This window comes from Haliotis cracherodii, unplaced genomic scaffold (genome assembly GCF_022045235.1).
Source record: "Haliotis cracherodii isolate W230 unplaced genomic scaffold, xgHalCrac1.p SCAF_23, whole genome shotgun sequence".
NCBI lineage: Eukaryota > Metazoa > Mollusca > Gastropoda > Lepetellida > Haliotidae > Haliotis > Haliotis cracherodii.
In genome coordinates, this window is record NW_027266279.1 from 11,772,691 (window position 1) to 11,784,856 (window position 12,166).

General features: G+C 41.0%; 1 protein-coding gene across 1 annotated transcript in view; it reads left to right on the forward strand.

Moving 5' to 3' along the window:
• The window catches only part of LOC139472013 (ATP-dependent translocase ABCB1-like), a 161,448-nt gene that overhangs the window by 27,472 nt on the left and 121,810 nt on the right, over positions 1-12,166 (forward strand). The window contains exons 14-18 of the mRNA XM_071254521.1: positions 1,242-1,412; positions 2,860-3,064; positions 3,599-3,753; positions 5,235-5,381; positions 6,582-6,683. Of these exons, the coding sequence (XP_071110622.1) occupies positions 1,242-1,412; positions 2,860-3,064; positions 3,599-3,753; positions 5,235-5,381; positions 6,582-6,683 (780 nt within the window). The remainder of the gene's footprint in view (positions 1-1,241; positions 1,413-2,859; positions 3,065-3,598; positions 3,754-5,234; positions 5,382-6,581; positions 6,684-12,166) is intronic.

Sequence of the window (12,166 nt, forward strand, 5' to 3'; positions counted from 1 at the left end):
GTATGATGACACACAATCAAACAAGTCACCAAATCTGACCACCAGTTCCACCTTATCACCCACCGCCGTCATAGAGCTGGAATATTGCCGAGTGTGGCGTAAAACAACATTTAAACCAACCAACTTACCACCCCAACGTGACCAGCACATTGAAACCCCACATGTGGACAGCATTGTTACACAAACAAACAGATTTCATAAGGCTTTGAATAATTATTTGACTTGTTTTATCAAGAAGGCTTCTTTTAATTTTCAAAAGTGAAAAATAAAATGAAATGAAAATATTCGTATTTGAAACGTTTTCTTGGAAGAATGTTTCTTGAACTTATGTCTCGCTTATTTAGCTATGTTATCTCAATTCAACCCTAGTACAGTTCTATAGTACCCTTCCAGTTAACCCTTCAGCAATATGTACTTACTCTTGTATACCATGACACATTTTCTTGTAGTCGGTTTTAAACGTCGCATAAAAGTTCATAGTCAATCACGGTAGGTTTTATATTACTTTACTCAAACTTGCTAAGCTGCCAGTTGGTTCAAGCCTAATCATCCTTGTGTATCCTGTCTATTATATCTTAATTCTTTCAATACCCTGGGCTCGTACACTGTCATAGCTTCTTTTTCAGCCTGGTTTGAATAACACACTGCTAAATAATTCTGTCCTATGAAATAAATCTCATGAGTGAGAGAACTTCTTTGCTAAGTTGAATGTTATGTGCGAAACTATGACAAAACAATCAGAATGCGCGTATGACTTCAAGTAGTTTGGTCAAAGGATCCCTCAGGAACGATTTTTGATTTTACGTGCATTTAAAAATATACCCAAGATACGGTTAAATATGTTCCGTCATTTTGTTTTGTAATGTTAGTCCTGATTTGTTTTCAGTAGCATCTGGAATATATATGATATATGGGGGAATGTTCGTGAATCATTGCGCAATGAGTTGGCAATTCTTTTGGCTATGCCCTTTGCGTTTAGAGTCACAGTCACAAAAATGGCCACGAGAGGGGCACGAGTTGCTAATCGGCTTGTCCCGGAATAAGACGAGTTGGTCACGATTGAATAGTGACATCACTTCCGAGACAAAGCTATGGCGGCAAATGGGTCAAGGGTATTAATCATCATAGAAAGAAGTTATATTTAGCATTAGTACCCTGGATACTTGAGGATGTAACCCAGCCAGAAATCACCATGCTATGTTTTAATAGTTGAGATGTTACAGAACTATGCTTTGTTTCAGGGTTACGATACCCTGGTTGGAGAGCGGGGAGCTCAGCTATCTGGAGGACAGAAACAGAGGGTGGCCATCGCCCGCGCCCTGGTCCGCGACCCCAAGATCCTTTTGTTGGATGAGGCCACCTCAGCTCTGGACTCTGCGAGCGAGGGCGTAGTGCAGGCGGCTCTAGACAAGGTATGGGACCTCAGACATATATCCAAACACCAAACAAGGTTTAGGACCTCAGATATATATTATAACACAAGACAATATATCATAAGACTACACAAAGTATAGGAACTAAGATATATATTCTAAAACAAGACAAGATATAGGACCTTGGACATGTGTCATAACATTACACAAGATATAGGACCTTGGACATATGTCATAACATTACACAAAGACCTCGGACGTATGTCACAACATTACACAAGGACCTCTGACATGTCATAACATTACACAAGGACCTCTGACATGTCATAACATTACACAAAGACCTCGGACATGTGTCATTACATTACACAAAGACCTCGGACATATGTCACAACATTACACAAGGACCTCTGACATGTCATAACATTACACAAAGACCTCGGACATGTGTCATTACATTACACAAAGACCTCGGACATGTGTCATAACATTACACAAGGACCTCGGACATATGTCATAACATTACACAAAGACCTCGGACATGTGTCATAACATTACACAAGGACCTCGGACATGTGTCATAACATTACACAAGGACCTCAGACATATGTCATAACATTACACGAGGACCTCGGACATATGCCATAACATTACACAAGGTATAGGACTTCGGACATGATCATAACATTACACAAGGACCTCAGACATGTGTCATATCATTACACAAGGACCTCGGACATATGTCATATCATTACACAAGGACCTCGGACATGTCATAACATTACACAAAGATCTCGGACATGTGTCATAAAATTACTCAAGGACCTTGGACGTGTCATAACATTACACAAGGACCTCAGACATGTGTCATAACATTACACAAGGACCTCGGACATGTGTCATAACATAACACAAAGACCTCGGACATATGTCATAACATTACACAAAGATCTCGGACATGTGTCATAAAATTACTCAAGGACCTTGGACGTGTCATAACATTACACAAAAGACCTCAGACATGTGTCATAACATTACACAAAGACCTCGGACATATGTCATAACATAACACAAAGACCTCGGACATGTCATAACATTACACAAAGACCTCGGACATGTGTCATAACATTACACAAGGACCTCAGACATGTGTCATAACATTACACAAGGACCTCAGACATATGTCATAACATTACACAAGGACCTCGGACATATGTCATAACATAACACACAGACCTCGGACATGTGTCATAACATAACACAAAGACCTCGGACATATGTCATAACATTACACAAAGACCTCGGACATGTGTCATAACATTACACAAGGACCTCGGACATATGTCATAACACTACACAAGGTATAGGACCTCGGACATATGTCATAACACTACACAAGGTATAGGACTTCGGACATGATCATAACATAATACTGATAAGATCACTAGAATCACAAGTCAGCATATCTCACTGATCTCCCCAACAGGCCCGAGAAGGACGCACGACTATCATGGTTGCTCACCGACTATCCACAATCCAGAACGCCGACGTCATCTACGTGCTGCAGGACGGCGAGATCGTGGAACAGGGCAAACACTCTGAGCTGATGTCCCACAACGGGCCGTACTACCAGCTGGTCACTCTGCAGACCATCGCGGAGGAGGTCGATGCTGATGACAAGAAAGCATCCGGTATGGAACCGGTTTCTCTACAGCACAGTGGTCTGGGCAGGGGTCCGGAAACCATCATATGCGCCGGACATGTCCGATTGGGAATCTCAAATGTCCGGTTTAAATTATTGCTTACCGGACATTTAAATTTTTCTGTCCGTACATTTTAAAAAGTATGTTTTCCATATATATCTAAAATGATATTATTTGTTATTAATTGTCCGGTGAATTAAACAATTTAAATTGAAACAATTCATAATTCATCATATTATGAATACGTAATAACTTGTAATTTGTGTGTAAAAAGTCGTACTAAAACACGCTGTTTGAAGGGGGCGTGGCATAAATGTAAATGTCCGATTGGGATTTTAAATTTTCCGGACCCCTGGGTCTGGGTGCTGTAGGTCACTGTGTGGAGTTGTGTCCCTTTGTCATGATTGGATCTGCTGGTTGTGTTTTGAATTCCAGATTGGAACAGTAAAAATACACTTTATCTAAAACTTTATTTAATAATTTTCTTTGAATTATATATTCCATGTTTTTTTTCATATTCAGTTGAGAACGGTCATGTCTCTGATGGAGAACCCTTCAAACGTGTGGACTTTAAACGCCAGTCATCGAAAGCCAAGACCCCTGCAGCAGACCGCCAGGTTTCCCGTCAGGTGTCAAGTCAAACATCCAAACCAAAAACAAAGGAAGAAGAGGCAGAGGTAGGTGTATGTAAAACAGGAATATAGCATTTGTGATAATTTTAGAAAAAATAAGATCAAAATATTTTTGTGTGATGATTTTAGAGAAAAATAGGAAAATAATATTTGTGATGATTGTTTAGTTGAATCAGTGATATTTTAGAATTTTCTTTGAAAGTTTTCACATGAAAGAGAATTCAGCTTTGTTCTCTTCACACTTCCATGTTTTGGATTTTTAGCAATACCAGAGATGACGATACTATGTGTTGATTTTGGTATATTTGAACCTGATCAAGTCTTTGACCGGAGCTGATTTTCCAGGACATGAAGACTAAGACTTTTCAAGACATATGGCACAAAATTCATCTTGGGTCAAACAGACTTGCTCATAGTTTGCTTATATTTTGAAGTTGTAAAGCCTGCCTTTTTAACCCATTTTAGCCATTTTAGCTGGTTGATCATGAAAGAAGTCCAGAACTTGCAGGTGTAAGAAAGAAAAGCTTGTTGTTAGCCATTTAAACATGTTTCCATAACTTTCAAATTTAACTATTCTGCTGGGACAAATATTCCTTTACCTTTCCTCATTCTTTGTAAACTTAAGTCTTGAAATCAATGTAATAATGTTTGATTTGATGCTTTGCCTAATAAATGGGTGACAGTTCTGTTTAACATGAATTTGGTTGGTCTTTTTGTTTATTTATTTTAATGGCAGTATTGTAGTGTTTCTTTGATACCAAATATAGCAACACAAGTCAAATGAAGATTTAAAACTCTGGGGCTTTCCTTGATATCAAAAGATATAGATTCAGGCTATGAATGATGCAGGCTTTGAAGCCAGACAGATCCTGTAAATATCGTGTCACCGAAATGAAGCATCCATTCGAAGCTATAACAGAGAATGCTTGACTTACCAAAAGAAATCACTGATCTCAACACTGTCGTGTATTGCTTTGGGAAATCCAACCACCCCACCTCAAGCAGTAATCCCTGTCATCAGCAGCCGTAGTATGTCTTAAACACACACCCAAAATTCACAGAACGTTAATATTAATCCATTTTCAGCATCAGCCGGGTCTGAATTTCTTTCCAACGCTAACTTTACTGGGTGCAACTTTGATTTCAAGTGAATGACCTTGCCGTAGCCTCCATTTTCTGCCGTTTGTAAAACCAAGGGATGTCACTCCAAATGGAATGTTTGGGACGGATGACGTCACGACTCTCCGCGTTCATATAGTTCGCTTTAAATAATTAATTTTCGATGTTTAATGGATTGTTTTGTTGTGATTTATGTCTCTGTCAATATAAGGATTGAAGTTGTATTTGTTGACATTCATCAGCTGATGAAGACAGTGCCTCACGTGAGCAAACTTACCATGAAGCGCTTCACATGAGGCACTGTCTTCATCAGCTGATGAACGTCAACAAAAACAACATCATCAATCCTTAAGCGTTATCTCCTGTGGTAGTCAGTTTTGGATGATAAATGTTATTATGCTTGGCAGGAAGAGGAAGTCAAGAAACCTGGGTTTTGTCGAATGATGCAGGAGAATTCACCTGAATTGCCTTTCATCATCATGGGGTGTATCGCTGCCTCCCTCAATGGCTGCACTATGCCACTGTTTGCCGTTTTCTTCAGTGAAATTATCAGGGTGCGTAAAATCAATTCTATAAAAATACTTTTCAGTTATAAACGATAATAATTTGTAATCATATTATCAGTCTCCTTTGGGTTTTCAGTAATTGGTCTATTCTTTTTTTATCTCAAAACTGTTGCGTTGCATTTCCTATAAGAATATCATTATTATTTGTTTGATTTGCTATGTGTTTTTTAGGCTAAAAAAAATATATTAGTCTTGGTTCTCAGGCACCACCCGCATCATCATAAAGTCTGCCACACTTTTTGTTTTTATTTCCATTTTCAAAAAAATATAATAATCCTAATACTTAAACACAATGCCCCCCCAAAATTGAAAATGGAAACATGCAATGAACTTAATGATGATGTGGGCAGTGCCTGAGAACCAAGACTATTATTTTTCTTAGCCTTAGAGTGGGAAATCAGTATTGGCACTCTTTCATTCAAAGTATGTGCATTCCTTGTACATGCCAGATAAGTAAAAATATTAGTTAAAAACTATGTTTTTTACTGTCATGTTTTACTGATGCGTTACTTTATGGGTTTTTTTAATTTATTGTTAATATATATTTGTATATTAGTAACAATATTTGGTATTTTCATATCAGGACTTTCTTTTAATGAACCTGATACTGATATGTTTGTTTCCATTGTGACCAAAAAAGTCTATTAAACAAGCAATTCAATTTGTTTGGCCTTAAATGTCCTGCAGGTTACACACAACCAAATGTTTTCCCATAGATTTCCATAGTAACGTTATATTTTTAAAAATTAACTAAGCATTCAACAGTTATTACCTGTACGTGTGTGCACAGTTTGGCCTTAGAGCAGCAATAAAAACATAAAAATGACTAGCTTAGCCAGCTCCTTTTCCGAGTACAGGAAGCTAAACACACGTACCACCCCCAGTTTCGCACCAAATGTCACCTACTTGAAAATAGCTGTGATCACATTCAGCATAAGTCATCATATTGAAAAAGACAGTACTAAATATAGAAAAACATGGTAAGTTTTAATAACTAGATGGATGTAGATTTAAAAGACATAAAAATCTTACAGAATATCCTCCAATCACAGCCTGCAGATATCTCTCGATCTGCACTGAAGGCTTCCTACAAAAACCGCACTGTCCCAACTGGTTCTGATTTGGTGTAGTAGAGCCTGTAAGGTGCTACGTGTAAGTGTTAATGATATGACCCTCCACTGTCTCCAGGTGTTCGGAGAGACAGGAGACCAGCTGAAGGATGACGCTGTGTTCTGGAGCCTCATGTTCCTGGCGCTAGGTGGTGCTAATTTCCTCACGAACTCTATCCAGGTATTGCTTGATGCCACTATTAACTACATTCCAGTCATATCAGAGTACAGTACATAATTTGACTTTATTCATTGTACACATATAAAGAATTATACCCTGAACATCCCCGCATTTCTCATCACCTTAAATCTACATAAAAAATGCCTCCATTCCAGCTATAGTGAAAAATGTATAACTCATGATTGTTCTTATCACTGACTACCCATGAAGATCTGGGGTAGAACAGGTCTTCAGCAACCCATGCTTGCCGTAAAAGCCGACTATGCTTGTGGTAAGAGGCGACTAACGGGATCGGGTGGTCAGGCTCGCTGACTTGGTTGATACATGTCATCGATCCCAATTGTGTGGATCAATGTTCATGATATCAATTCCTGGATTGTCAGGTTCAGATTCGATTATTTACAGACTGCTGTCATATAGCTGGAATATTGCTGAGTGCGGCGTAAAACAGCAAACCAAACCAAAAAACTTTTACTAAAAGGGAGGCAATCTTGACTTAAGGTTAAGAGAGTTGGTGGAAGAGAGAAACAGTTGGTTGTCAAGCAATCACATCCATTTTTAGTGTGTGTATGTGTGCGCGAGCAAAAACGTGTTTTAACCAGGTGAGCGAATAAGTGAATGATGTTTGATGCAGCAGGGTGATGACTTTGGCAGCTACAACAAACACTCGGCTTTCCAGGGAAAGGTTGTATTCTCTCATTACATGTCAATACACTCTGTCAAGTGTAGTCGGCAGCCATGTGGTCGGCTAGCGCTCAATACACACTTCCGGCGCTGTTACACGTGCGCACTCATTTATATAGAGACATCGTATGGATAAAGCGAGTGACTGGTTATATGATACTAAAACGCTACATTCCTCCCCCTTTAGTTAACAACTTGTTGTTTAAGCAATTAGTGAACAATGTTACTAACTCGTCAGTCACTGAGAAAGAAATAGTGATCAACTCAAAGAGTTCCATGGAAATTTTCCCATAAAGTTCACTGGAGTATTCTTGAACACTGAAATTCAAAAACTTAATGTTCATTCACATGGTTTCTGAAATAAATGAATTGAGCATGCACCTTAAAGTTCAATCTAAATAAGAACACTTAACAATGAAATACAGTAGTTTACAGATTCAGTCTATCTGGAGCTCGACGCTCACGAGTCGATCTTCTCAACTCAACAGATGAGGACAGTTCTGGACTAGTGTCACATGTAGGTAACCTGGTACGCGGAAATGGCGTGTCTGCGGGTGATACTGGTACAGAACTAGGCTCTGGGAGCTCTGGTGAGAAAGTGATGACAGACTTTGACACTTCACTTTCTTCCAACAATTCTTGGGATTCTGGTTTCACAGCATCGGGGTCCACATAACGCTTGATGAGGTGATCTACATGTCGCCTCGCCATTTTGTTATTTTCCAAGCTGACTCTGAAGGAGATAGGACCTGTACACTGGATTATCTCCCCTGGTAACCATTTAGGCTTACCAAGAAAGTTCCTGACGTAAACAAGATCACCGACAGCGAACTCTCGCGACTTTGTATGTCTATTGTGGTAGTTTGCCTGCTTCTCTTGTTTATGTTGAACTTTAACACCGATGTCAGGGTGAAGCAAGTCAAGATGGGAACGTGGACGTCTTCCCAATAGTAACTGCGCTGGAGATGACCCTGTCGTAGTCTGCGGTGTGTTACGATACCTGAACAGGAATCTTGACACCCTGGTGTTGATGGAACCGCCGCTGAGCTTCTTAAATCCCTGTTTGAACGTCTGGACACTCCTCTCTGCCAGTCCATTGGACGCTGGATGGTAAGGGGATGTACAGATGTGTTGAATACCATTTCTCTTGATGAATATAGCAAATTCATCACTTGTGAAACATGTCCCATTATCAGACACTATTGTCTCAGGTAGACCATGAATGGAAAATGTTCTCCGAAGACACTCAAGAGTGGCACTCGTAGTTGCACTGTTGACAGGGAAAACATCCATCCACTTAGAGTGAGAGTCTACGATGATGAGGAACATTTGACCTTGTAAGGGACCTGCATAATCAATGTGCAGACGTGACCATGGTTTGGACGGCCAGTCCCACGGATGTAACTTTGCTTCGCAGGGTGAAGAACGACTCTCCTGACATATGGAACAAGTCCTGACCTTGTTCTCCAGCTCTGAATCAATGCACGGCCACCATACAAGACCTCTTGCAATAGATTTCATCCTCGCTATTCCAGGGTGAGCTTCATGCAACACATCTACACACTGTTTCCTACCCTGAGGTGGAACCACTACTCTGTTACCCCACAGAATCACACCATCCTGAACACTTAGCTCAGTTTTCTTCTGAATATATGGCTTTAGCTCTGTATCTGGCTTCAGGTTTTCTGGAAAACCACATTCCACTAACTTCTTCACTCTAGCTAACAAGGGATCCTTCCTTGTCCAAAACTGAATTTGTCGCACATTCACTGGGAATTCTGCCATGTTCTCGAGGAGCATTATTGTGTCTCCTGGAACAGGCGGCACAGACACAGGGGTTTGCAGAGGCAATCTGCTCAAACAATCTGCGTTTGCTAACTTTGAGCCTGGTTTATACACAATACTGTAATCATACGCTGCCAGCATCAAGGCCCATCTCTGGAGTCTGGCTGACGCCATCACTGGAATGCCTTTCTCTGCATCAAGTAGACCCATGAGGGGTTTGTGATCTGATAACAGCTGAAATTTCCGTCCGAACAAATACTGGTGGAATTTCTTTATGCCAAACACTATTGCCAGTGCTTCTTTATCAAGCTGTGAATAGTTCTTTTCTGCAGGTGACAAGGAACGTGACGCAAACACCACAGGCTTCTCAGTACCATCTGGCATGATGTGTGACAGGACGGCACCTACTCCATATGGAGAAGCATCAGCTGCTAAGTTGAGAGGAAGGTCTGGATTGTAGTGAGTCAAGACCTTACATGAAGACAAGTGAGATTTCACCTTTAGAAATACTGTATCATGCTTCTTGGTCCATGACCATGGAGCGTCCTTTTGTAGTAACCCATGTAGTGGCACTAACGTCGTGGAGAGATTTGGCAGGAATCTCTGGTAGTACTGTACCATCCCAAGGAATGACTTTAACTCTGTCACATTCTGAGGAGCTGGTGCGGACACAATAGCGTTTACCTTCTCCTCTAATGGATGCAGTCCCTGTTCGTCAATCCGGTGTCCCAGGTAAGTGACTGAGTCTTTCTTGATGTGACACTTTGAAGCGTTTAGACGCAAACCTGCTTTCTGCAATCTGTCAAGGACTTCATTCAGATTCTTGTTGTGTTCTGCATCATCAACACCTGTGACGAGAATATCATCGAGGTAGACGCACACATGTGGCAAGTCGCTGAGAAGACATTCAATTGTCCGCTGGAAGATAGCAGGAGCTGCCGACACCCCAAAAGGTAATCGTTGGTACTCGTATAGACCTTTATGGGTGTTAATTGTGGTGAGTTTCTTGGAATCATCATCCAACACTAACTGCTGGTAGGCATTACTCATGTCCAATTTCGTAAACTTGCGACCACCTGAGAGTGATGCAAATAAGTCCTCAATCCTGGGTATTGGGTAACAATCTGGTTTAGCTACCTGGTTGACTGTTAGTTTGTAATCTCCACATATGCGCACTGAAGACTGATCCGACTTCAACACTGGTACGATGGGTGCTGCCCACTCTGAGTACTGCACTGGTTTTATGACACCCTGCTGCTCTAATCGTTCAAGTTCATTCTCAACCTTGTCCCTCAAGGCATAGGCCATGTTCCTGTGCTTGTAGAAGCGTGGTTGTGAAGGAATAGATATGTTAATCTTCACTTTTGTATCTTTCAACTCACCAAGTTCCTCCTTGAAGACATCAGAATGTGAGTTAAGGATACTTTGCACATCATCACAATCAACTCTGAGGATTGTTCCCCAGTCTAGACGAACATGTCGCAGCCAGTCGCGACCAAAGAGATTAGCTCTTCTCCCTTTCACTACAATCACTGGCAGTTCTGCTGACTGTTTGCCGTAGTTCACTTTCACTGAGCATGAACCAAGCAGAGGTATCTTCTCACCTAGGTAAGTACGTAACAAGGTATGAGGAGGTCCTAGTTTGGGTGGATCTTTCCCTAACGATCTGTAAGTGTCCTCATTAATCACTGAAAATGTTGCACCTGTATCCAGCTCCATGCTTAATGGCTGACCATTAAGTGCTAAATCAATAAACATTGGTGGTTCCTTCTCTCTCCTCCCAACAAAAGGTGTAGAGCTAGTCTCCATCTTGTAAATGTCATATATTTCACTTTCAACATCATCATAGTTATCCGGAGTGACCTGATTTGTCGCTGAACGCTTGTGCTGACCCCGACTTCGACCTTGACCTCTAGATCGATACGAGCCACGTCCACAACGATAACCTTTACTATTCTGTGACTGACGACATACCTTCCCAATGTGGCCAATCTTACCACAATTGTAACACTTTGAGGTACGAAAATGACAGTCCGGAGATTTGTGATTTCGTAAACCACATCTGTCACATGGCGGGTAGACAGGAGCATGTTGAGATGATGACATCTTGTGCATGTTACCCCCTGTAGCTGCTGAAACACTTGAAGCACCAACTTTAATATCTTCTACATTCTTTGCTGCCAATTCCATTGACTGTGCTAGTGTATAAGCCTTATTGTAATCCAGAGCTTTCTCTGCTAATAACCTCCTCTGTATTGCATCATTATTAATGCCACAAACTAGTCTGTCTCTAAGTGAATCATCAAGAGTAGTACCAAAGTCACATGTACTTGCCAATTTGCGCAACTCGGAAGCATACGCTGCAACACTCTCTTGAGACTTTCTATCCCTCTTGTGAAATTTAAGTCTTTCAACTATCACTGACGGTGTTGGGTGTTGATGATCGCGCATGACTTTCACTATCTCAGCAAACCTCATTTCCTTAGGTTTCGTAGGAGCGCACAAATTCCGGAGAAGTGTGTAGGCTGTCTTACCCATTTCACTAAGCAGAATAGCCCGTTTCATCTCATCATCCTCGTCATCAACACCTCTAGCCGTAAAGTACAAGTCTAACCTCTCACAATAAATGTCCCAGCTGTCAGTCTCTGTATTAAATTCGTCGATCTTCCCGGAGGTAGACGACGCCATGTTTATGGAGTGAGTGAAACACGACGGACGTTAATCACACAAAATGTCCACAAAAACGCTAAGACATCCAGTTTTACCTCGTCGCCAATTTATGTGATGACTTTGGCAGCTACAACAAACACTCGGCTTTCCAGGGAAAGGTTGTATTCTCTCATTACATGTCAATACACTCTTTCAAGTGTAGTCGGCAGCCATGTGGTCTGCTAGCGCTCAATACACACTTCCGGCGCTGTTACACGTGCGCACTCATTTATATAGAGACATCGTATGGATAAAGCGAGTGACTGATTATATGATACTAAAACGCTACAAGCAGTCAGCAATAT